The 27662-nt window shown below is 37.3% G+C and overlaps 1 protein-coding gene across 1 annotated transcript; it reads left to right on the top strand.

Moving 5' to 3' along the window:
- The first annotated feature begins 1114 nt into the window (after positions 1-1114).
- si:dkey-33c9.6 (active breakpoint cluster region-related protein) lies at positions 1115-26891 on the top strand. The gene is made up of 22 exons (XM_046851931.1): positions 1115-1278; positions 14578-14674; positions 15678-15782; positions 18445-18672; positions 19911-20018; positions 20168-20222; positions 20318-20370; positions 20540-20677; positions 21099-21220; positions 21320-21476; positions 21694-21819; positions 21964-22039; positions 22167-22262; positions 22441-22515; positions 23507-23604; positions 23879-23971; positions 24116-24282; positions 24981-25120; positions 25343-25477; positions 25553-25658; positions 25886-26027; positions 26158-26891. Exons 1-22 carry the CDS (start codon positions 1115-1117, stop codon positions 26242-26244), a joined length of 2568 nt encoding a protein of 855 aa, XP_046707887.1. The 3' UTR covers positions 26245-26891.
- Positions 26892-27662: the final 771 nt, after the last annotated feature.

The following is a 27662-nucleotide window of genomic DNA, read 5'->3' as shown; positions in this document are numbered from 1 at the left end:
AAAGGCTATATGAGTACCATCTGAGACACTTAAGGGACTTTAAACTACCCTTTTAGGTGCTAAAGACTTTTTACACTTGTATCATTTAGAGCGTCCTGACGGGAAGCATCACTTCCTGGTTCGGAAACAGAACCATGTAGGACAGGCGAGCCCTCCAGAGGGTGGTGCATTCAGCTGAACATACCATCCACACCGAGCTCCCTAACCTGCAGGACATCTACAGCACGCGGTGCAGGACCAGAGCCAGGAAGATTGTGAAGGACCTCAGCCATCCCAACAATGGACTCTTTTCTTTGTTGCGTTAAGGGAAACACTTCCGCTCCCTGAAAGCGAACACAGAGAGAGAATAAGGAGGAGCTTCTTCCCGCAGGCCATTCGGAGTTTGAACCAGGAAACACTCAGGATCTAAAAGCTAGTCCACTCTCTCCATCGTCAAATTTTTCTTTTCGCACTTTAATCGACTTAACTGTGGACTTGCACAGCACAGTGCACTTTACACACCACACCGCACACGGTAACTTTAAGGACAATCACATTAACCACCTTATGTGATTACTGTTTACTGTACATAAGCATACCTTGTATTCATAAGCATACCCTGTATATACACTTTTTCTCATATATATCCTTATATCTTTATATATTTTATATTTTACATAGTTTATACTCTTTATTTACTTTATTACAGTTATTGACAATTTATTGTCACAAGGTGTTTTAAATGAGACACATTCACCCTCATAACACACCGATTAATCCAGTCTTGAAGGCAGATAAAAAATGCTGGAGGCCAAAACAAGATTTACGAGAGATGAATAAAATTGTTATTTCGTTAGCTCCTTTGGTGCCCCGATGTAGCTACCATTGTTGACTCTATACCAGCAACTCACAGATTTTTCTCTGTGATTGATCTTTGTTCTGCCTTTTTCAGTGTCATTTTGGCCTCTGAGACGTGGCTGCTTTTTGCATTTACCTATAGGGGACGTTAATTCAACTGGACACGTCTTTCTTCCTCAGGGCTTTGTTGACTCGCCATCCGTATTCTCCGCTGTAGTGCACAGAACTTTGGCGGATATCCACCTGCCAGAAACAACCTGCATCCTTTAATACGCAGATGACATCCTGTGACAAGGATGTCATCTGCGTATTAAAGGATGCAGGTTGTTTCTTGCAGGTGGATATCCGCCAAAGTCCTGAACAGGACTGCCACAAAGCGTCAGTGGTTGTCTGCAATGTCCTGACTCAGGCTGGATTTAAAGCTTCACACCAGCAACTACAGTGAGTGAAGCGAAAGGTCTTAAATCCGGGCCATGTGATCTCAGCAGGCCAACAGAAGATATCACAGGACCGAGTAAAGCTTGTGACTAGGTTTTCAAGACCTCAGACTGTGAAACAGATGCAGAACTTCTTGGGACTGATAAACTACTGCTGAGCATAGATCCCTCACTGCGCATTGCATGATAAAGTTTTGCATAGTGCTTTTGATCACAAAGCTCCTCTATCACATCTCATTTTGTGGAGTCATGAAATGACTGAAAGTCTTACAGCCCTAAACAAGGCTATACAGTCTGCTCCAGTTTTAGGTCTTCCAAATGACACTTAACCTTTTCACCTTCATGTGCACGAACGTAGTGGTACGGCTGCAGGGATTCTGGCCCAGGAACACGGTGACAGATATCGCCTTGTTGCATATCTTTCCAAATCTTCAAACAACATAGCACAAGGGTTGCCCTCATGCTTGCATGTGGTGGCTGCTGTGGCTCTGATGGTCCGGGATGCTGAGAAAATGGTGCCGTCACATCTTTTGATACTGTACACCTCACATCAGGTAACAGCTATTTTAAACAACCTTAACACACAACATAATTACAACAAAATGTAGATCTGGTTATGAAATCACACTCTTGGCAACAAAAAAATTTACCATTAAGCCTATATCTCAGCCGCTTTCAGCTGTAGTGTCGCTGCGTGTTCTGCTAGACTAGATGCTTATGGTGTTGTGCATTATTTTGCATAAAAATAAAAGAAAAGACACTTTAAAAACAGCTGATGGAAAGCCCATAGCACATTTTAATCTCATAGGCGACCTTTTAAATGCTGTTCAACCTCCTGCCAAAGTGGCCATAGTTAAGGTTAAAGGATGTGCCGCAAGTAATTTAGAGGAAATTAAGGGAAACACATTAGCAGATAAAGTAGCTAAGGAAGAAGCAAAACAACCAGTAGATTTAGACACAATACATAAAAACCCTGAGATCTCGATGATAATACATATCTATAATATACTAGATATTAACCTGAAATTACTTTAAGTCAGTCTACTGAGAAGGACATAAAGTATTGGGCTCCTAAACAATGTAAATTAGATTCTGCTTGTATCATTAGAGATTATTGCTCTGCCTAAACTAGCTTTAATAGTGTTGGTGAGGCATTACCATGGGATGTCACACATTAGCATAGCTAAAGTCATACAGGCTATAAACTTATTATACTGTATTGCTGATGTAGCTAAAACAACCAAGCTAGTGTAGGATTCATGTTTGACTTGTGCCAAAACTAACATACATCGACCTGTACAACATACTGTGCTTACTTTCCCTGAAGCCCCTTTCCAACACCTACAGATAGATTTCACACATATGCCACCTATAGGAAATTTGAGATACCTGCTGGTTATAGTTGACAGATTCAGTAAGTGGCCAGAAGCATTTGCATGCTTGACAGAGAATGCTAAAACAGTTTGAAAATATTAACACAAGAGATCAACTTTATGTTTGGTATTCCTAGTGTGACTGAAATGATAGCACCACATCTTTTGCTTCTAAAATAACAACTTTTGGCTAAAAGCTTAGCAGTTGATTGGCATTTTAGTATTCCCTATCACCCACAGTCAGCTGGAGTGTGTGGAGCGAATAAACAGAACCATTAAGAAACGTGTTAGTAAAGCCTGCATTGACACAGGCCGAAATTGGACTGTTGTTCTCCTGGTAGTACTCACAGAAATGAGAATGACCTTATCTTCAACAAAAATAAATCTTTTATAAGTTTAATGTTCAAGCTTTTCTCGACCCACACTGGAGTTTCTTCCTTAGGTAACCTGAAAGTGATGGTAAACGACTATGTTTCTTCCCTGGTTGAAAATTTGAATTCTATCAGTGCTGATGTTTCACTAACTCTTTCTCTGCCCACAGAAGCCAACACACTCTTTTGTGCCTAATCAACAGGTCCTGATACGAAGTCTGAAGCCTACCAAGGTCTGTGAGCCGAAGTGTCTGGGTCCAGTGACTGTGACTGTTTAATCTGTGCACTAATTGTTTTAATGGCCTTAGAAGCCTACCTAAGTGAGTACTCTGTGCTGAAACAGCCAAGAGCCCACGGAAAGATCTTTTCTTTATAGTAGAAAGGGGGCCACCTCCGGGGTGAAGATCTACTGTAGCTCACTTGACTGTTTTGTTTAGCTTACCCTGATACCTGCTCAATGGTCTAAATTCTATAACTATATGTTCTAAGGGGAGTTAGATCATCTAGAGTGTAATGGAATGTTGATTCTAGACATTCAGTGGCCCAGTCGAGCTCTTCAGGGTTTGATGAAGATTTAATTAATGTCGACTTCGGAAGATTATTGATGAAACTTGCTGCTGTAGTTGATGTGCATTGTACATTGTGATGGGGCCAGAGTATATTACAGCATCAGACATTGCCTTCGCTAATTTACACATCTCTGTAATGTTACTCTTTGTTACCTCTGACTGTCGAAAGCACATACCATAAGCTCCTGTGTGAAAACTATCGTAGAGATCCTGTGCTTTCCAGAAAACCTATGCTGACCTGCTATGTCTGGCACCCTGGCTCCCGGTATACACCTGACCTATGCTGCTCGTGCCCAGTGTTGGGCAATAACGCGTTACTAATAACACATTACTGTAACGCAGTTACTTTTGACAGTAACTACAGTAATACTGTAACGCATTACTTTTTAAATAAAGTAACTCCGTTACTGTTACCATATGGCGCATTGACCGTTACTTTTTTAAATGAATTAATTTTGGCTTGTGTGTAGACTACAGCCTAACCTGTTTATGCATTGTAGGATTGGTGGATGAACCACTGTAAAACGAAGAAGACGCACTGTGGCCATGTTTCCGTTTATTCAGGTCTGTGCGGCAGTAATGGCGAATCGAGGCGAGAGCAAGACGAGTTTCTCAAAGTGGAAATAGCCTCATTATTTCACTTTAGTTGAGCATGAAGACAAAAATATTTTAGTCAAATGTAAGCTGTGTCTTTCTGGTTCGAAGCTCGTATCTACTGCGATAAACAGCAACTCCAATCGGTTGAAGCATCTCCAGAAACTCCATCATACATTGTTGATAATTTTCATACTTAAGCTGTGAAAGGAACATTTTTGAGAGCTCAACACAACAGCTTTTATGATGCAGAAGCCACTTTAGCTTTTGATTCTGAATATATTATTCAGCTTATTTTGTTATTTATTTCAGAAATCCTGAAATATCCCGAAATATTCAGTTTGTGCTGGTCTGACTTAAATAAAATAGTGTTTAAAAATTACTTTGTGTTTAAGTCAGTTTTGTGTTTGTATAGACCATAACACATAAAAGGGCATTAATGGGAACATTAAAGAACGTTCTTTAAAAAAGTAACTAAAAAGTTACTTTTAACAGTAATGCATTACTTTTTGGTGTAAGTAATCAACAAAGTAATTAAAGGTCTAGCTAATTTCACGTGCCTCAGAATAGAGTCTCCTATAACCAGAGCTCTTTAGGTGTTTCAGCAGGTGCTTCACTGAGGAGAGCAAACCTGTTGGACACGTGAAGCAGAGAGGAATAGTGGTGAGTATGCTGCAGAGTCGTCACCCACTCGCCACGCTACGAGGGTTTGCATAGCAAACTTCTCTAGATGATCTATTTTAAGATGCATTTTAGCAACAGTGCCCTCTATGGTCACAACATACGATGGTCACAGAATTTGTTGTAACACAGTCAGCAGCGGGGTATATAGGGAGGTGAGATTCCCACATCACTGTCATGATTGGTCTGTCAACTGACAGACGTGGTGTGACTGGTGCCTCCAGGATTGGTCACGTCTGAGGCGATTCCAATAGTGAGATACCAAATGGATGTTTGAAAGAGAACCATCATTGCAGTTCTACACCAATCTGGGCTTTATGGCAGAGTGGCTAGATGGAAGCCTGTCCTCAGTGCAAAACACATGAAAGCTTGTTTGGAGTTTGCAAAAGAAAAAAAAGCATGTAAAAAACTCTCAGACTGTAAGAAAAAAGATTCTCTGGTCTGATGAAACCAAGATTGAACTGTCTGGTCTCAATTCAAAACATGAATGTCTGGAGAAAACCAAACACCACTTACTACCTGCCCAGTACCATCCTAACAGTGGAGCATGCTGGTGGAAGCATCATGTTGTTGGGTGTTTTTTCAGCAGCAGTGACTTGGCAATTGGTTAGGGTTAAGGGGGAAAAGCTTAATGGAGCAAAGTACCACTTTGTTCCACAGCGTTCAAGACCCCAGACTGGGCTGCAGTTTCACCTTACTACATGAAAACCCTAAGCACACAACCAAGACAACATAGGAGTGGATTAGGGACGACTCTGTAAATTTCCTAGAGTGGCCCAGACAGAACCCTGACTTGAACCCTATTGAGCATCTCTGGAGAGACCTGAAAGTGTTTGTTTACCGAAGGTCTCCATACAACCTGACCCATCTTGAGAGGATTTGCATTGAAGAATGGCAGAAAATATGCCAATCCATGTGTGCACAGCTTGTGTCAATAGCCAAAAAGACTGTAAGACTTTAACTAAGTTCTGAGTAAAGAATGACTAATTAAAAACAGCAATGATTATTCAAAACGCATCTGAATTTCTACAAGGCTCTTCGTTGGAAATGCAAATCAGTAATTTCTCTTCAGTGCAGTTATGTGGGTGTAACCCCTTTCACAGGAACAGCTCAAAAAGAGTCTTCTGTCTGTAGCTTCAATGATTAGGATCAGTCATACTTTTTATTGCATATTATTATATATTTTTAGAACTGTTGCTTTAACCAGTGTTTTAACTTTTAAGGCCAAAGACCTGAAATCAGGCAGGCTCTCTATTTACTGTGTATTATGGTGGAAATGTCTTACTTACTGTTGATTCACTAGCAGTCGTGGAAACAAACAGAAGCGTTGCACATTTTGCTCTTCTCATTTGTCTTTTTATTCAGCATGAACTTATACAAAAACGACTTGGACACTGAGAAAGAAAAAGTAGCAGCACTTCAAATAAATCAGTAATTTTAATGATACCGTAATACTACGTATAAGAGCACAATATTTAACACCCCCACTCGCTCTTAGCTCACTGTGTTATCAGAAAGAACAATACAAATAACACTTCACTCTAATCTAAATAATGCAGATATACATTTTTACACTCTTAGGTGCCAAACATGTCTAGATCAAACTTCTTCAGTTTTTGCCTAGTGGCTGGTTTTGTCATAAAATCAGCAATCCTTTTCTCTGTGGGACAATACTCCAAGATTACCTTACCATCATTTACAGTTTTCCTTATAAAATGGTACTTGATATTAATGTGTATGCACCTTTGCCTACAGATTGGGTTTTTGGCTAGTGCTATGGTACCTTGGTTGTCTTCATACACCTTTGTTTTTGTGTATTGGTACGTGTCCATACCCTTAAGTAGCTGCTCCAAGTAGAGACGTTCCTGTAGAGCTGATGCTAAGGACATGTATTCTGCTTCACAAGTAGATAATGCCAATGTTGGTTGTTTTCTAGTTTTCCATGAATTTAAAGTACTTCCTTCACTTAGACTGACACAATATCCTGAGGTACTACGTCTGTCTTTTGTATCTGATGCCCAGTCAGCATCACTATACACTCTTAGACCTAGTCCTTCTGTGTCATTTCTCCTGAAGCACAACTCCTTTCCTGCTGTACCTTTTAGGTATCTAAACACGTTTTACTGTGTTCCAATGTTGAATTGTTGGTTCAGCAAAATGCTGAGATAATTTACTGACAACAAAACTTAAATCTAGTCGTGTGCAAGTGGACAAGTAAATTAGACTTCCCACTGCTTCCCTGAATTTCTTTTGATCTTTCATTTTTTCAGCATCATCTGAATAATCAAACCTTGGTTCACATGGAGTTTCTCTAGATTTACAGTTTTGCATATCAAATCGATCTAGAACTATTCTCGCATATCGCTCCTGTGACATTTTGACTTGACCCTCTGCTTGTTCAAAATCTATGCCTAGGAAATATTTCAACCTTCCCATGTTTTTCATTTTGAACCCTTCAGTAAGCATTATTGTTGTTAGCTGCTATGCTTAGCTCATCGACCCATACTATCAGAATTACTTTTCCATCATGGTTTTCTTTTGTATACACAGAGTTATCAGCTGGGTTTTGTGTAAAACCATTCTCTATCAAACACACATGTAACACAGCATTCCAGTTTCGCCCAGACTGCTTAAGACCATACAGTGATTTCTCTAATTTGCATACTATTTTTTCACCGGTTTCAGATTTTTGTTCATAGCCCTCTGGCTGTTCCATATAGATTTCATGATTAATTGTTGCATGCAAATAAGCTGTCTCAACGTCCATCTGATGCAAGATCAAATTTTCTTGTGTCGCCTTCTGCATAACTCTCTCACACTTGTCATATCAGCTGTGGGTGAAAATGTTTCATCGTAGTCAGTCCCTTGTTTCTGACTGTGGCCTGGTACATTTTGTACATTTTCATCTATATCTTTCTCACTGCTAATGATGTTAGGATCTATATCCTCGAATTCTGTAAATGTCTCAAATGTTTGTGTTTCTCTTTCTTTGGTTGTCTTAGTTGTGCACTTCACCAACCTATGCTTTTGGACCTTCTCTGTTTGGATAGTACACTAAATAAGCTGGACTGTTTTTATCATAGCCGATGAACACACCTTGTTTACACCTAGATTCCAATTTGCCTTTCTCTTGTAAGCAAAACATTTCGATCCAAATTTCTGCATTTTGGAAACACCTGGCTTTATGCCTGTGAATAACTCATATGGGGCTTTCTTTGTATGTCTACTGAAGCACCTGTTTCTCACATAAGCTGATGTTTGCATAGCGTAGTTCCATAAATCATCTGGTAATTCAGTTTTTATCAGTAAGCACCTGGTCATGTCATAGAGTGTTCTCCAACCTCTTTCTGCTGTGCCATTCTGATGAGGTGAGTAGGGTGCAGACATTTCATGTCTAATTTTATTCTTTGTTAATAATGCCTGAAAATCTCGACTCATACATTCAGTGCCGTAATCTGAACAGATGCACTTGATTTCTCCATAAGGTGCTATGTCAGCTAGGAATTTTTCTGTGGCTTGAATTGTGTCTCCATTTCACTTCAGAAAATACACTTACACAGTACCGGAATAGTCATCTGTAAACGACTGTGCATATCTGTGTCCTTCTTTGCTAAGTCAGTATGAATTAGTTCTAAGGGTTTCTTTGCCTTTCTGTCTGGCTCCCTGTTTCTTGTCTGAGTGAATTTTCCCTTTGTACATACTTCACATAATCGATTTTTTCTGACTGTGTTCTGTTTTATCTCAATGCCTCTAACTACACCTTGTAACTTTTGGATATCATCATAGTTACAATGACCCAAAATTTCGTGCCAAGTTTGTAAATCATGACACACATTGCACTGGTCAATACTCTCTTCGACAGTTGGCAAATAATAAAAATTTCCACTTTCATGAATGTCAAACCTGCTGCTCTCTTTGGTAACCATATGACTGTTCCCTCGACCATTTGTTGCCATTGCAACTGAGAAAATATCATGTGGGTATGTAGGCATGTATAGAGCATCCTATAGCTGAACTCTGTGATGCTGTCCAGTATCATCTAGGAAGAAAATCACAGCTGTTCCTCTTTGTTAAACCATTTCGCTGCATTTTGTCCCGTCTGCTAATTCCACTGAATGAGTTTCAGGATGAAAAGTTCTGTCAAAGTCTTTGAATTTCTTGATGTCATTCACAATATGAGATTTTGCACCAGCATCTACCATGATGCCTTTGATCTTTACGTTGTCTGATGGTTCTCCAGATTCGGAGTGCTCAGCTTTGAAGAGATGGTCCTTTCCATCTACAACCTTTCTGGCATCATCTTGGCCTACCTTTTTCTTACATAGAAATTCCCTTTTGGAACATTTTCTGGCTATATGTCCCTTTACCCCACATTTGTAACAGGTCACATTGGTATCCTCATATTTTCTGTCTTTAGTGTGTGACTTTAAAGGGCCTCGTGGACTTTCTTTTTGTTTAGCTAACTCTTTGGAAAATGTTGCAAGTTACACAACAGCCTGGGCAAATATTAAATTGTCTGATTAAGAGAAAGTTCTTTCCTCTACATTTCACACATGAAGCAGATTTTTATTCCAAACTTACAGACAATCTTCGATGATGATTTAATAAAACTAGAACAAAATTTTGGCACAATAATTTCTTGACTGATTCCTGTTTTTTATTCCATTTCACAGAACAAAAAGGGACATGCCTGCACAAAGTTTATTACTGTCTTTAATCTCTTGCTGTCTCGAGTACCATATTTTTAGGACTATAAGCCGCTACTTTTTTCCCACGTTTTGAACCCTGCGGCTTAAACAATGAAGCGGCTAATATATGAATTTTTCCTTAGACCAATGAAATTTCCAAACGCACCTCACCTGTGTTCTGAGCTGCACGGCATCGGGAGATGATGGGAAACAGGTGAAGGTGGTTAGTATGTGAGTGCTGAGGGAAGGAAATTTATTTTTGTTTCAATTCTACAAATAAAACCCCATAATGACAAGGTGAAAGAGGTTTGTTGAAAAATCTCTGCAAATGTATTTAAAATAAAAAACCAAAAAATAACATTTTACACATGCTGTTTCTCCATCATTGAACATTTGAAACGTTTTGGCAAGGAGGAGTTGATGTTAAATATAAATTAAATCATATGTTGAGCTAATTTACTGCTCAGGAGCACCTGGTTCCACGATTCTAAATGACTGTATAAGACTGTGGCAAGGACATTACTCATAATCACACACTCCAGTGCTCATGATATTTCTCACTCTCCAGTGTTTGTATTGTTTTTTATGATTTATAATCACATTATTGGTGTCACCTAAAGTTTCTCTAAAGGTGTCTTCTTTATACCATATAAGGGAGGCTGCTCATCAGTGATAAATACACATACTTTTGTAATTGAATTTTTATTAAAATCAAATCAAATCAAGTTTTATTTATAGAACACCTTACAGAAACCAAAAGGAGTACAAGGCAATTGTTCTATAATTCTTACACTCTGTAAAGCTGCTATGAGACAATGTCCATTGTGAAAAGTGCTATAGAAATAAACTTGAAAGTCGAAAGTTTTTGTTTAAGCAGAATCAGAATCAGAATCAGAATCAGGTTTATTGGCCAAGTGTGTTGACACACAAGTAATTTGGTTCCAGCTGTTTGTTACTCTCAAAAGTACAGACATAAATAAAAACCTATACATGACAAAACAGACACAACAAGACAAAAACAGACTATACAAGACAATACAGACAATATGAGACAGTATAGACAGTGTGGGTAATAAATAGGGATACAGACCAGTAATGTACATAAAGTGTGGGAGTGCATGGTGGTGCAAATGACAGTATTGTGTGCCAGGTATGATGAGAGAGTTTACTATAAAACTTTGTACAGTATATAGAAGCAATAGTGTGTGCAACATATACAGATAATGTGATGAGTGACAGTTCTGTGCAGTACTCATAGATATGAGCAGGGAATATAATTATGGTCAGTTGTTAGTGAGGGTGATTGCTTGGGGAAAGAAACTGTTCCTGTGTCTGGCAGTTTTAGTGAACAAAGTTCTGTAGCGCCTGCCAGAAGGGAGGAGCTGAAAGATGTTGTGTCCAGGGTGTGAAGGGTCATTAATGATTTTTCCTGCCCGGTTTCTGGTTCTTGTATGGTACAAGTCCTGGAGAGTGGGCAGGGGGGCACCAATGATTTTTTCAGCTGTTTTAACAGTTTTCTGCAGTCTGTTTCTGTCCTGTTTTGTTGCTGCTCCAAACCAGATGGTGATTGATGAGCACAGGACAGATTCAATGACTGCAGTGTAGAACTGTATCAACAGCTCCTGTGGCAGACTGTACTTCCTTAATTGCCTTAGAAAGTACATCCTCTGCTGGGCCTTTTGCAGAATGCAGAAAATGTCCCTGGGTTAACGTTTTATATCTTTCTTTTTACTTTTCTTTTTATCTCTTAGGATCTGTGTAACTATTGTGTCAGCAACAGTTCCAGTGTCAGTCATCTCATGTATATTCATCCTTGTATATGCAGTGCTTATTTGCAGTGTGCAGGTAACCATGGAATGGCTGATGTTTTTACTAACCCTTGCCCAAAATACATGAACAAACAAGACAATTTAATGCCATAATAAGCTTCAACATTTGCACTTATGTAATTGATTAAGATTTTGACATAGTGATAATACACCGAGCATTTTTTTTGCTAATCCTGTACTGTTCACCCAAGCAAGAGAGATCTAAGTAAAGTTTGAAGCATTCCAGACCCCACAAATAATTTAATTGAGGTCATGGCATCTAAAAAGCATTGCAAAAGGGCATTGATTTTTCGGGTCGTTCTTGATGTTTCTCTTGCACCATCTGTTGGTAATGCACTCACATTATATGATCTGTTTTATTTCAATAGCAACTTCTAAACACTAGGTGGGAGAGTTGCACAGGTCAAAATAAGAAACCTCTTAAAAAAATTTAAGAAATAATTATAATCAGATTATTGCCGTGAAATTCTCAAATTTAGGTAAAAACAAATGCAGTTAATAGCAAATCAAATGCCCATATCTGGTAAAGACGTGTGGCAAACATTTTTCTCGAACTGCACATTAGTATGAGACTGAATAACCAAATATTAGCTCAATATACAGGCTTGCATAGATGAAAAAAGGAGTATCATATGTACCATATGTATTTTTCAAATTAATTACAGATATTAAAAAGGCATAACCCTAAATCACAACATAAAGGTCATAACAAAAATTCAGTGCTCATCAAAAAAAAATTATTATTATTATTTTAAGCATTATTATGCAGTGTTTTTGTTGTTGTTGTTGTTGTTTTGCTTTATTTATGATTTCCATTTCCTGTGCTCTTAGACCACTTTACCGACCTCTTCTGGAATATATGCGTTCGATCTAAAAGCTGTTCTTATCAAATCTTGTCTTCTAGTTGTTCACTTGTCCTCTTAGACTATTCATCACTTTTCATTCAAATTCTACATTGTGGCAGATCACTGACTGATGTGTTAGACGGCGATCACCACCACCACCGTGTACAAAGTCTGAGAGGGTGCACTGTTGCTGTTCTGGTGGTTTGTGGTGGCCCAACATTTTACTAATGAAATCCATTATCCATTATCTATTTATCCATTGCATTGTCTGATGAGGTGATCTCGGGAATACTGGGCTCAAAGTACAGCAGGGACACCACATCATCTCAAACAAATAGACAGACAACAACAAAGCATCGAATGTACTTCATCTAGACCTATAAAGATATAACATAATTGAAATAAAATAATTAGGCTGATATTTCAAGTCAAGTCAAGAAGCTTTTATTGTCATTTTAACCATATATTGCTGACACAGTACACAGTGAGATGAAACAACGTTCCTCCAGAACACTAATGCTACATACAACAACATAAAACAACAATCACAGAAACAGAAAAACAGAGGGCCAAGGACTAGTAAGTGTGCTTGCCACATAAAGTGCATGTGTGCAACCTGGTGCAAACAGTGCAAAAACAATACAAGACAGTGCAAGACAATACAAGACAGTGCAAGGCAATACAAAACAGTGCAAGACAATACAGGAGAGTGCAAGACAATACAGGACAGTGCAAGACACTACAGTACAGTGCAAAGACAATACAGGACAGTGCAAAGACAATACAGGACAGTGCAAGACAATACAAGACAGTGCAAGACAATACAAGACAGTGCAAGACAATACAGGAGAGTGCAAGACAATACAGGACAGTGCAAGACACTACAGTACAGTGCAAAGACAATACAGGACAGTGCAAAGACAACACAAGACAGCGCAAAGACAATACAGGACAGTGCAAAGAAAATACAGGACAGTGCAAGACACTAAAGTACAGTGCAAAGACACTACAGTACAGTGCAAAGACAATACAGGACAGTGCAAAGAAAATACAGGACAGTGCAAGACACTACAGTGCAAAGACAATACAAGACAGTGCAAAGACAATACAGGACAGTGCAAGACAATACAGGACAGTGCAAAGACAACACAGGACAGTGCAAAGACAATACAGGACAGTGCAAAGACAACACAAGACAGCGCAAAGACAATACAGTATAGTGCAAAGACAATACAGGACAGTGCAAAGACAACACAAGACAGTGCAAAGACAATACAGGACAGTGCAAAGAAAATACAGGACAGTGCAAGACACTAAAGTACAGTGCAAAGACACTACAGTACAGTGCAAAGACACTACAGTACAGTGCAAAGACAACACAGGACAGTGCAAAGACAATACAGGACAGTGCAAAGACAATACACAAAACACAAAATAGCCCCGCCAGTAAACCTGTTGTAACGAGATAAAGTGAACAGTAGCAAAAATGTAAACAAAATATTGTGCAAAAGAGCAACTTAGCAGCAATCCAGGAAGATGTGCAAAAACGACATGTAAACAGTTTATGGTAATGAAGTGATGTAATATAAGTGGTACTGAATAATATAAGTGGTACTGAATCATGAGTGTGCGAAGTGAGTACGAGTGTGTGTTGAGTCCGGGTTGTACAGATCAGTCACACAGTGTGTGTGTGTGTGTGTGTGTGTGTGTGTGTGTGTGTGAGTTCAGTTCAGTTCAGTTTCTGACGAAGGACGACATCCATATCGAAATGATAAATCTATGGATTTATCATTTCGTTAAAAGGACAGGTGTTAATGAGATTTCTTTCACTTTCGAGCTGTTTAATAAAGTAAAAGTTTAGTCAGTCTCTCTCTCTCTCTCTCTCTCTCTCTCTCTCTCTGGTCAGAGAAACAGGAAGAACGGTTTATATTTTCTCTCTTGACAGTAGAAGAGACTTGTCTAGATTAGCTCTTTGCTGACTCTGGTCTGTGCCCCTCTTGTGGATTGCTTATGGAGCTTTTTGAAGATTCGCTACAGTATCTCATATCCAACGGGATACCGGGTAGGTTTAAGGTTTTATTACCGTATTACATATTGTTCAGCATTTAATGTTGTCACTGCAGTCAAGTTCGCTGCTCTTCTGCAATCCTAATACGTCTTAAGACTTTTCTGTGTGATATTGTGAGCGGTTTGCGTTTCTTCATTATTGGCACATATGATTGGAATAATTTTTTTAATATTTGCAATCTTTCTTGCCAGCACTGCAATAGCAAACATGCAGTCAATGAATAGTTTTAGGTGATTATAGTTCTAAATCTTGTTCTGATTGGGTTGGTAGTGGATGAAAATGAAGCTGTGGATCCAGATTTCAGATCCAAGATGTGTTTGGGGATGAAACCGACTGGATTCCCAACATCACAGAGGAGGTAGCAAGTCTTCCATACACACCGGTAAGTATTTTGTTTAATTGTACAAAACACGTTTTAACACGTCCTTTAGCCTGATTGACTGGTCAAATCAGGAAGGGCTGAACCAAAACCTCAAAACCACCAGTTACATAGCACAACAATTAGCTTTAAAATGTTCTGCCTTAGGAATAAAATACTTTACAAATACACCCAATACACACTATATGGCAAAAAAGGTTTCTGACAACTGACCATCAGACTATTATTTGATTCTTCCCAAATAGTGTTGAAAGAAAATTGGAAGCACGTTGATGTATAGGATGTCATTATATGCTGCAGCATAGAATTTTTTATTTGATTTGATATGAGGCCCAAATATGCTACAGTATGTTCCTTGTGTACAAGTAATGTTCATGAACATAAGGTTTGTTCTGGTCTAAATGAAATAAATGAAGTGGCCTCCACAGGGCTCTGAACTCAATCCCAGTGACACCTTTAGATTAAATGGGTTGCCGACTGCACCCTAGAAGGATCACAAAATCTTTACATGGGGTGGCACGTCAAAGAATGTAAAGCAGCTCAGTCTTGTTGGGATTTAGTTTCAGCTGATGAGTTGCCATCCCTGACAAGATGTTGGCTAGACATGATGGAATCCTTGCAGAAACATGAGTGTCTTCGGAAGGACAGTAAAGAATAGGTTAAGTGCCATCAGCATAGCAGTGGGATATAAACTCATGATGTTTGAGATCTCTGAGAGTGGATATATAATATTGCATTTGTGCTAAAAGTATGAAGGACACTTATCTGTGGTTCAAGAACCAAGAAATCTTTAGCTTGGGGTATTTCTGGAATGAAATGTTGATCTTTGTAAACATTTACTTCTCATTATTATTATTATTATTATTATTATTATTATTATTATTATTATTATTATTATTATTATCAGAAATTCTTAGAGTGACTCACTTTTTTTCTCTTGAGCTGGCATAAACAAGTTTTATAATGAAAAATCTCTGACTGTTTATTATTCATGTTGTTGTTCCAGACTTGTAATAGCCCAGAGGACATGTTGGACAGAAGATTGCAGCTACTCAAAGAGATTTTAATCAGTGAAGAGACCTACCTGAATGAGTTGGAAACTCTGCTCATGGTAACAAACACACACTAACACATACAAACTTGTAAACTTTTCATTCATTCATTCATTCATTCATTCATTCATTTACATTTTAAAAAAAATAGAGTGCAATGATTTGCAAATCTTATAAGCCTATATTTTATTCACAATAGAACATAGAAAACATATCAAATGTTTAAATTGAGGAAATGTAGAAATTTTAGGGAAAAAATAAGGTGGTTTTTAAGTTGATGACTTCAGCATGTTTTTAAAAAAAGATGGAACGGGCCCATGTTTACCACTGTTTAACAACTTGATAGTGCCTTTCTAGATATGAAAGCTGCCCATTCCAAAGGCAATAAAGCACCATCAGAGATGCAGCCTTTTGAATTAAGTGCTAATAAGCCAGATGGTTCCTCTTTATTATTTTAAAATTCTGAAGGTGTTTTTTTAGGAAATGCTGTGATTTCTATTACCGAATCATAATTGTTTTAATGCAGTGCCACCTGAGCGCTCAAATATTGCATGCATCCAATACTGATTTTCCTTATACCTTGAGAACAGAGATTTCTCCAGATTCTTGAAATGATGACAATATTATTTACTGTAAATAATGAGATAATCAAAGTCTTCACAATTTCATCTTATTGAGCTTTATTTACAAATTGCTTCACAAATTGTAGATGCATTTTTTCGCAGATTTGTAAAGCTCTGCCTATCTTGACTTCTAAGAGACTCTGCTTCTCTAAGATACTCTTTGTATGCCAAATCATATTACTGACATTTTGCCAATCACCCTAATTAGTTGCAAAATGCCCCTCCATCTGTTTCTTTTTAGAAACATTTACTTTTCCAGCCTTTTTTGCCCCTATCCCAACATTTGTGGCCATCAAATTCAGAATTAACTTGTTTTTTTCTTAAAATGGTTCATTTCCACAGTTTGAAAACTGTGAATATAATATGGATTAATAAGATCATCATTGCATTGTGTAATTATTTACATTTTACACAGCATCCCAACATTTTAGGAATTGGGCTTGTAAATAATTGTGTGAATGTATCTATTATCTATCATGAATTTTTGCCTCATGCACAGGAATGAATATCCACCATAACTATGTCTCGGGTTAAAAGTTATATATGGCAGTCCCTTCCAAAAGTATTGAAATATCAAGGTTTAATTTTCTGACATTACCATCTAGATTTGTTAACAAACAGTATAATGGTGAAGGTTTTACAAGCCACTGGCTGAAGAAAAGAGCAGAAACATAGAAGCTTCACCACTAAATGCAAACCACTAATCAGCAGTAACAATCAGTAGGCCAGATTAGAATGAGCAAAGAATTACAGAGATGTGCAACAACATTTCTGAGACCAACAATAGCCCCTACCAAAGGAAAGAAAAGGCAAAAGTATAGAGAAAGAAATGATCTGCTCTTGATCCAAAACCTACAAACTAAACAGTCAAGCATGCTGGATGAATGTCATGACTTGGGTTTTTATGAGTGCTTCTGAAACAGGCTCAACAATCTTTATCTGTGATTACAACAGAATGAATTCAGGAAGTGTACAGAAACATTATATCTGCCAATTTACAAAGAAATACATTGACTCTAACTGGGAGAAACTATATCACGTAGAAAATGACCCAGTGCGCAATGCCAAACCACAATGAAACCATCTCTTTATATAAAAGTCAAATGCCGTCAGTGTGTAGCAAACGCATACTATACTCTTTTTAATAGCGAATAAGGAAACGAATTAAAAAATTTGTGAAAGCAATCATTTTATTTTAGTATTCTGCTAGCCAATGCTTAGCTCATGCTTATAACTTCACCACAATAGTATTTTTGATAAATGGAAAAAAATTCTTCCCCTTTCAGTTTTATCTGTGGTTCTTCTTTTTCTATTCACACGCAAAATGTGATGTACTTGTTTTCTTTTTATACTGAGCATAATTGGTTTTAAAGCAATAATACAAGTCTTGATAAAGCAAACAACTAACTTTAGCAGGTCACTGGCTATGTTTCGGTTTGCCTGTCTAGCATGAGAGAAGACTTGAGAGAAGTTTAGCAGGAAACTTGCTTTAACCCTTTAATCAAAATGAACACTACTTTCTTCTACTATTAACCAGACTGACATTTGGGTTTAAACTTCCGATGCTCCACCCACAAGCCAGTTGATGTAAATTTAATGGCCACATTATGAGGTAAAATTTGTCTTCTATTGGCCATTTAATCTAGTTAAATTATTAAATAGCCAAGCTTTGTAAGCAGGCAATTACTGACTGTCAGACCCCCATTACCAGGATATTGTCACTGGAGTTAAGAGACTGCTCTTGCAGTGCTCTGCTCTGTAGTCACTGCCGTTTTAAAAAACCACATTGTTTCCAAGTTGTTGCACTTGTGCCTGTTTTTGTGGTATCACAGATTCGTAATTTCCTCTTTCATCTTCTTGTTGTTAGTAAATCAGGCTTATCCTCTGAAAAGCAGGTAGTTCACTGACTGATGACGACAACAACAACAGAAAATCTGGCCTGTTAGCTTCCTTTTTACTTTCATTCACATAACCATATGTATTGAATAGCATGGTTACTATTTTGCAATCAGTGCCTTACCATAATAGTGAAACCCGTATTGCAGTTATATTTCAGGCTTTCCTTAAACTTTTCTCTCTTTTTCTTTTCTTGTTCAAGCCTCTGAAGGCTCTCAGGGCCTCAGCTGGTACATCCCAGCCTGTATTGTCCATTGAGCAGGTCCAAACAGTGTTCTACCAGCTTCCAGAGCTCTTAGATATCCACACTGAGTTTCACAGAAACCTCAAAGCAAAACTACAGTTTTATTTAGATCTGGAGCCTGGACTTCCTCTGCAGCTGAGCCATGAGAACCTTGACATGACTGTGGGAGACCTCTTCATCAAATTTGTGAGTTTTTATATATATGTTATTATACTTTAAGGTTATTCATTCTTTTTTTTAAGAATTTTATTTTTTATTTAAAATGTTATTTTACATATTATGTGCTTACAGGTAATTTTAAGGGTATAAAATGGAGATCCACAGTTGCATACATAAATACTTTGACATGCACAATTTTTTATTTTAGTTGTCTACTACAGTGTATTGAGTTGATATTAAAGAATGAATATGAGCTCAATTTGAAGGCTTACATCTTGTTTCCAACTTCTTCTTGGAGCATTTTGCCTTTGTTTTTGCATCAGCAAGTGAAATTTATTCTCAGTTCCACATTCCACTTCTTTGCCTTTTCAAAAGTGAATTACTTTCAAAGTATGCTCCAGGCCTATCAGCACTGTAAAGCACCATCCAATGAGTTTTGAGGAATTAGGCATCTGGGGAAACTTTATACCCCGATACAATTCAAAATCTATCCTGTTGCTTTTGTCAGCAGTCACATCATCAATATATACAAAGGGCACCAATTCCATTGGCAGTCACAAATGCCTACATCACAAGATTATATGGTATGCTTTTCTCATACTTTCTCATTTTGGTGCATGCTGATCCTGGTTTCACCTGTCCATAAAATATTGTTCCATAACTGCATGTTTTCTATATAATGTTTTTGCAAACTGTAGTATGGTTTTCAGCATTGTCAACTTGTAGAAAACACTTGCTGAAATCTTTTCTTGATTGTTGTCTTTGACACATATATGTCTGCTTCTACTTTTGGCCTGGACAACTTCACAAGGAATAGAATTCTTGTGTATTTTATGACATTTCCTGTGCCATTTGTTGTTCCTAAGCTCATTGATGCATTATTTTCAATTAATAATGTTCCAAATCTAGGGTGCCAAATTTTCTATTGCTCTGATTGGTTTGTTTTGACTTTTTAGCTCAATGATGGCTTGCTTCACTAGCAGTAACTTGTCTGTGAACTTCTTGGGGTTGAATGCAACTGAACTGATTTACTTCATTTGTATATAAATGCCCTTGTATTTAAGTTGAAGGTCTACATTGTGTGGTCATCTTAATTCTTCAATTTCAACTCCAATATATTGTGGTATGCCATTAAATTATCAATAACTGTCAATATCTTAATATTCATGGACCTGACTGCATACAACTTATAATGTGAAATGTGTTTGATTTTTTTTTTTTTAAGAATATTATTAGAGTTTGTGTTTATGTCATGTGATGTGTAGGTGAGCCAGTTAGGAGTGTATAGAGGATTCATTGATAATTATGAAAATGCAGTGGACATAGTGAAAAAATGCACCCAGTCAGACCCACGATTCCGAACTCTTGCCCAGGTGTGTATGCAGTTCATCACTGTGTGTGTGTGTGTGTGTGTGTGTGTGTGTGTGTGTGTGCATCAATCTGATTGCATTAGATTCATGCTTTTTTAAGAAAACAAAAAAATCATAAATTCATATTCCTGTTCACATTCTTTGTTATTTAGAGCATGAAATTCACCAAAGGATCAGACAATTCCAGAGCTATGTATACCTTTGAAGGTAATACACACAATATTGACAGTTATTTTTCAGTTATACTGTACATTAATTTAAGATTGTCTGTCTGTTTTAATCATGTCACACTTACATCACAGCTCTCCTGTACAAGCCCCTAGACAGAGTGACTAAGACTACTCTTGTTCTGCATGTAAGACAGTTTTATGTCACTTATTCAAGCATTATATATATATATATATATATATATATATATATATATATATATATATATATATATATATATGATTAAATACTTAAAAGTATGGTTCAAATTCTTATGTTCACTGCTCATTAGTTTATGTCTTTTCTTATTTATACAGGATCTGCTCAAACACACGCCAGCTGATCACCACGACAGTGCAGTGCTACAGGAAGCTTTACGTGTCTCAAGTAGCTTCCTGTCTGGTGTTAATGAAGGTTCACAGTGCAAGACTTCTGTCACTCTTAGCAGAGGAGAGGTATACATGAACACATGCACATTCATGGACATTTGTGCATACACACATGCACATGTACATTTTACACTAACTATTTCAGTCCCATTGTATAACATCTCAAAAACTGCATATTGTATTCAAAAAATATAACACAGATAACACATCCTATCTCTATTCTCAGAAACTGTTAAGCTAGTCATTTGAATCTAATTTCACATAAAACAATTATGATGCTTAGAAAGTAGCACAACCTTTAATATCCTTCATACTGTACAAGCAGCATGGTGTGATCACACATATAAACAAAAATAGCATTTAAGAAACTTAAGAAAACTTGAGCAAAGCATGAACATTAACATCTCTGCTTTTAGAGACACAGTGCCATAACAGCTCAAAATAATTTATACACATTATGCCATATATATGTGTGTGTTCCTCACAGAGACGACAACTTGTGCGTGATGGATTTGTAGTGGAAGTCTGTGATGGGGGACGGAGCCTCAGGCACCTTTTTCTTTACACAGATCTACTGCTTTGTGTTAAGCTGAAGTGTGGGGCTATGGGGTGAGGGACACCAGAAAATTAGATTGCCAATTTCAAAATACTAGTTGCTTTCTCTACTTTTAGCAAATGGTTTTTACTGGCCCTGTATGTGTGTTCCAGGAGGCAGCCTTACTACAGGTTTTGTTGGTATATGCCAATAGCAGGACTCAAGATGAATTGGGCAGCAGAGACAGAAGCATCAGCTGACCTTCAGCTTAAAATCAGCAATATGAGAGTAAAGGTGTTCCACTTGAGGCAAACATTCCAGCAGTTAATGGTAACGTTTTTAGTTTCTGTTCCAGCATAAAAGCTATTCATTATTGTCTGTCTGTGTATGTTTGTTTAAATAATAAAAAATACTGGGCAACCAAATAATCTAATAATGGGAAATATGGTGTAATTAATTGATTATCCAAGCTGGATAAAGGATCTCATCAATGAAAGTTGTGTACAGGTCATTATGCATGAGAATGATTAGGCTTTGCATGTTACAGAAAGAGAAGAAGGATTCGGTTTGTCGTGCTGCTGATCGTTGTAGAAGAAAGCTCGAAGCATGCGAAAGTTGGCTTGTCACCCACAAACCTTCTTTTATTTTGGAGCTACATAGCCACAGTAGTAAGGTGGGGTATGCATAAATGCATCAATATAAATTCACACACTGTAGAGTTCGTATAAAGCTGCCTCAACACTGCTTATCACTTTCTGAACAGTACCTAACACCTCCCTCTATCTCTGTCTCTCTTTCTCTCTCTTTCTCACTTCAGAGTCACACAATTCACTTTCCTTCATTCTACGAGCTAGACGAGTGGAGAGAAGCAATTAACACCTGCAAAGCAGAGAGTATGTAGAAATTAATAAAAACATCCTAATGATTTATTTTTTGTTTTTATCATTTTAACTGTAATCCTGTGTGTGTGTGTGTGTGTGTGTGTGTGTGTGTGTGTGTGTGTGTGTGTGTGTCTCTCAGATGTAGAGACAGTGCCACCAGACTTACTCTCTCTCACCAACTCCTGTGTCAAACTAAGAATGACTCAACAGCTGCCACTTTGCTGCCTACAGCCTGGTCAGTACCTCAATTTTACACACACACACACACACACACACACACAGGCACAAAACTAAATGTGAATAAATTCTTATGTTGTGTGCTGCTGTGGCCCGGACACAAAACTCCACAGAAATATGCATTTCACTGTCAGTCTCTGTCTCTCTCTCTGTCTCTGTCTTTCTCTCTTATACAGACAATGAGAAAAACAGCATGTGTGGCAGTGTGGCAGTAATTGTGCATTCAGCCTGTGGCCTACAGCAGCCAGCCAGTAAGTTTTGTGTCTCAACAGCACATAAATCATAAATCACCTTTTAAATTGCTTATACACAAAAATATCACCTCACAAAATACATTTTACTCAAACCAACTTAACATGAATTAATGTACATACATAAATTAACATTTTTAATACTCATTAAATATGTAAATTTATTGTAAAGTAATTAGAGTGTAAAACCAACAAGTGTTTGTAATACTGGTGTATTGAGGGGGATTATTTTGCCAGGACTTTAATCTACATGAAAATTTAAATGTAAAATAGGATATTGAATATTGAATAATTGAATATTCATGTAATGGATAATCATTTCAAGTTCAGTTTTTTTAAAGGAAGGTTAATGTCTATAATAATCTCAAATGTTGAGCTATTTTATGAGTTGCTCAGGAGCTCCTGGTTCCACAACCTCAATTGACAGTATAAGACTGTAGGAAGGACAGTATTTATAAGCGCTATAGAAAAAAACGTAAACTGAATGTATACACATTATGTAATGTATCAGTATTGTATGTATCTGTTTATTTATTTTGCTTTTAACAAAAATATGCATTTTATATTAGAATAATGCTTGAGGAAAACTATGTTTTTTTATTACCGTAATTTCCGGACTATTAAGCGCACCCAAATATAAGCCGTACCCAGTGAATTTGACAAAGATTTTTATATTGAACATAAATAAGCCGCACCTCTCTATAAGCCGCTATCTACATTGAAACTAATGAACTTTACACAGGCTTTAATGAAAGACGGTGTCGGTTACACGACTTGTATCAAAACAGTAGCCTTCCATGAAAGTCATTGTTCCAAGCGTGGGAAAAAAATTAGCGGCTTATAGTCCGGAAAATACGGTATGTTAAACTTTGTAAACCTTTTATGTTTTCATAAATGTTTAAGAAATCAGTTAAACATTCCATAATTGTTTTTGATTGCTGAAAACTCTCAACTCGGCCCTAACTCTAAATGTACTTTTTCATGACTTCAGGTGTCTATTTGTGTGTTGAAGTTGATGGCTATGAGATTTTTGACAGAAGAGCTCAGACATGTCTTTCATCATACAGTCTGATGCCACAGTGGGATCAGGTATAGACTTTACTTGAGCAAAAAAAAAACCACATTCTTTTGCATACTTTGATCGACTGGTGTAATTTGCACTTTATACCTGATTTAACTGTGTTTGAATGAGGCATTGAAAAACAATGAGCTTCCCTAAAGCCTGAAGCCTGGCAGTAAATTTGACCCTAACAGTAGTTAAGCTGATATTAGAACCATTAACCCTTGGGTAAAAATGGACCCTGTGCTGTGTGTGTGTGTTTGTGTGTGTGTGTGTGTGTGTGTGTGTGTGTGTGTGAGACAGGAGCTGGAGCTAAAGGTAGATGGAGCTCAAACCATTCGCCTGCTGTGTGTCTCTCAGTCAGAGGAGAAAATTTTGGGCAGAGCAATTATACAGGTAAGATGTAGCCTCTTTTGGAATTATGCTACACATCAGTTTCCTAAACGTAATCACAAACAATATGGATCAGTTTTATATACAATATTTTTTGTTTTTTTTTACGATCAACCTATATAATATAAGCATGAATGTTTTTCACAGTTAAATCCTGTTGATACACTGAAAAAGTGGAAGAAAATGAAAGTCAGTTTGGGCTCAATAGAAGTGATGCTGTCAATAAAATACTCACCCCATCTACTCGAGCCTCCCAGTTCAGCCCCTCTTCAGCAAAAACCTGTGTTTTGTGTGCTAATTGAAGATGTAGCAAGGTTAGAATTTTCTATTCTATTCATTGGGTTTAATTTTCAGTCAAATTTGAACACACTTTGGTTAACTGTGATAGATATTGCTGTGTTTCTCTCAAGAAAAAAAAATATAGAAAGAGATAGAGTCATTGGTTTATTACACTTTATTGAGATAATAAAAAATTCAAAGTCAAGGTAAATCTTCTCAGATTGTGGCATTCTGTGTATCATTGAGAATTAATAACAATGGCTGATAAGTCTGAAAAGAAACCGAGTTATGTAAGACAGGAATATTACAACTTGGCAAAATCATGGGAAGTTCTGCAAAAAGTACACTTTCCGTCACGTTCAGGGTTGGTTTCCTGCAGAATTTTGTAAGCAGATATCCTCTTTTGCTTGATCTGTTTTTATATATTGGTTTTACTAAATTATGTAAACTTGCTTTCCTTTTTTGCCTTTACATTCATGTACCTTGAACACTTATCCAGAACAATTTACACTGATCTAATTTATACAACGTAGCAGTTAAGGGTTAAGCACCTTTCTCAAGGGCACAGCAATGTCAGCTCTGGAGTGCTGGAATTTTAACTCAGAACCTTCTGATCAGAAGTTTAACATTTTAACCAATGAGCTACATCCTCCTTTTTTACCTTCTGTGTGTGTGTGTGTCTGTGCACGTACGTGCATGTGTGGGTGTCTCTGTCTTGGTCTGTTTATTGCAGACAAGAGCATGTGCTGGTTCCTCATATAGTGCGCTCCTGCGTTGACGAGGTTGAGAGAAGAGGAATGGAAGAAGAGGGTATTTACAGAATTTCGGGAGCCAGTAATGAGATTCAGACTCTGAAACAGGCATTTAACACCAGTAAGTGCCCACAACGCATACTAAAAAAACTGTGCCACTAAAGTGTTACTATGAAACTACCACTGCAAAACCACAGCACTAAAATTAAAGAGATTTGTTCCACATGCAATTTATAATAAAAAATCCATTTACTATGTAAAATGTATTTGTAGGGCTGCTGGTAGAGATACTTGCTTGTTAGAAGACATTTTAAGTTAAGCAACTGTTCTTTTCTGCCTTTAGATTACTGGGAGGCTATGAGTAAGGTGAGAAGTGCGGATGTGAACGTAGTGTCTGGCACTCTCAAGTTGTATTTAAGAGAACTGCCTGAGCCTCTTATTCCTTCTGAATATTTCCAGAGGCTCTCTAAAGCAATGGGTGAGTTTCTTAATTTTTCTATTATCGACTCTCTCTCCGCAACACACAAACTGACACACTGTGTATCTCCATCAGATCTGTCGGACACAAATCTCAGAGCGACCACTATGTTGTCTGAGCTACAATCCTTCCCTGATGTCAATCGCAACACGCTTCTCTTTCTCCTACATCACCTTAAAAGGTAACTTATGCTCTTTAATTGTATACATACTTAAAACTATGCATTTATGAATCTGTTAGGATTAACGGTCGCCTGGGCGTTTAGGTTTCACTTCCAGCGACTTTTCAGGTTTAGCGAACAGAATCTTAAAATAAACATTCATTCCTCATTAAACTTCTCTTAAACCTTCTCAGCTCTCTGCCTTTTTTGTAACCCTTCCTCTTTTTCTTTCTTTCGTCTTGTCTTAGGGTTGCATTAAAGGAGGAAATGAATAAAATGTCTTTGAGTAATCTGGCCACTGTGTTTGGCCCCACTCTCATGCGCCCCCCAGTGGTCAGTCTAGATCAGTGCGCTCTATCAGTGGACATCTCTCAAGAGGTTGAAGTTCAGGTCAGTTAGCTTTCATTATGTGTCTCATAATGTGAAATCTATTACAGTTACCTGCAACACTAAAAGAATACAGTCAGAAAGTGCAATATGGAGTTTCTCGAAACTTATTTATGTATTTGTCTTTCTTCAGGTCCATGTGATTTACCTCTACCTCCAGATTCCTAATCTTCCAGAAGCTCTCACTACACAACCACTGGATACTGAGGAGGACTCATGAAAGTAAAATTACTGCTATGTTCTATATATGTACTTATACCATGGTCAGTCTGAATACTCTATTCTGATTGGCTGGAAGGATTGGGTTCAACCTGTTGAATATACAAATAGTTCCAGTCAGTTTATGCAGCTTTGTAAATCAATACTTTGCCTTATAAACACTTGTAACTATATTGAGTCATTCACTATCTAGAAACTATTTATTATAATTCAAATAAATGTAATCTTATCATCCTACTTTATCTCAGTGTGTGATTTAGAGCAATCAGAATTCTAGATCTAACATAATATATAAAATTACTTCCTAAAACTGAGTTCATTTTTATCCTTACAAATTTTGCACTGCAAACATCACTGACTGCTTTAACTTGTCAATGCTGGCAAGAGACCATGGTATAAGCAGGATAATCCATGGCTAGGTCTGTTTTACCTGATATTAATGCATTCCTCTTGGTGTAACGCACTGGTGTATATATCTAGACATTGATTATCCATTACCTACATATAAATTATAGACAAATATTAGACTTTTTTTTTGATAAGCAATATATAAGAAATATATATCATGTTTATTTATTTTATTTATTATAAACAGATTAATTGTAACACCTTTGACATTGCTGAGGTCAACAGAAATTTTTATTTTGTAATAAATAAAACCCTTATTGACTAATAGTGCCTTTAGAACAGTGGAGTATCATATGCTATATATTTGCCTGCATTCAATTAAAACATATATATTTTTAGGAAAAACAGTATGAAAAACTGCAAAAAACATAACTAGGTTGAGTTGGTTGACCATCATCAGGTAAACCAACAATAAGATCAGCAAAATACATGCATTTTTCCAACAGAAACTACATCTAGACGTACTTAATTGTGGCTAGTTAAAATAACTATTTGATAAAAAAAGAGTTTTATTTGTAATATATGTACATTTACACTGATTGGCAGATGTCCTTAGCAGAGTAATGCACAGAATTGTTTTATAGAGTCCATCAAAAACAAATTTCTAATTCTAGTAAAATAGGTCAGGGCTTAAGTATACCATGCAAAATAGGGCAAGAGAACAACAAAAAACACATGTTTATTCATAAACTACACTGTAAATCCCAATTTAATCTCACCCATATTCTACATTTGAGCCACTAGGGCAGGAACAGTAAAACACCTGCAACCTCTTGACTTTTGAGAGACTGGAGATATAGGGTTTATGGCAACTTTCCAACATATACACTATTGAGTCACCAATAATCTCTCCACCATCGCTACACAAATCTCCCAACACCATCCAAACAAATCAATCTGCTATGGTTTCACTTCAACAAGACCAAGCTGAGAATTACATCCTGCAAAACATCTGGAGGGAATACACACACACTGTCTACAGAATCTGTACTAATCCATCTTTGCCCATAC

This window comes from Silurus meridionalis, chromosome 6 (assembly GCF_014805685.1).
Source record: "Silurus meridionalis isolate SWU-2019-XX chromosome 6, ASM1480568v1, whole genome shotgun sequence".
Taxonomy (NCBI): domain Eukaryota; kingdom Metazoa; phylum Chordata; class Actinopteri; order Siluriformes; family Siluridae; genus Silurus; species Silurus meridionalis.
This window is presented reverse-complemented; position numbering and strand designations above follow the sequence as displayed.

Coding starts and splice junctions, on each gene's coding strand:
- si:dkey-33c9.6 (XM_046851931.1), top strand. CDS start 1,115: ATGACATCCTGTGACAAGGATGTCATCTGCGTATTAAAGGATGCAGGT. Junction 15,783..18,444: donor AGTTGGAAACTCTGCTCATG/GTAACAAACACA, acceptor TTCTTGTTCAAG/CCTCTGAAGGCTCTCAGGGC. Junction 25,478..25,552: donor GAGGCTCTCTAAAGCAATGG/GTGAGTTTCTTA, acceptor TATCTCCATCAG/ATCTGTCGGACACAAATCTC.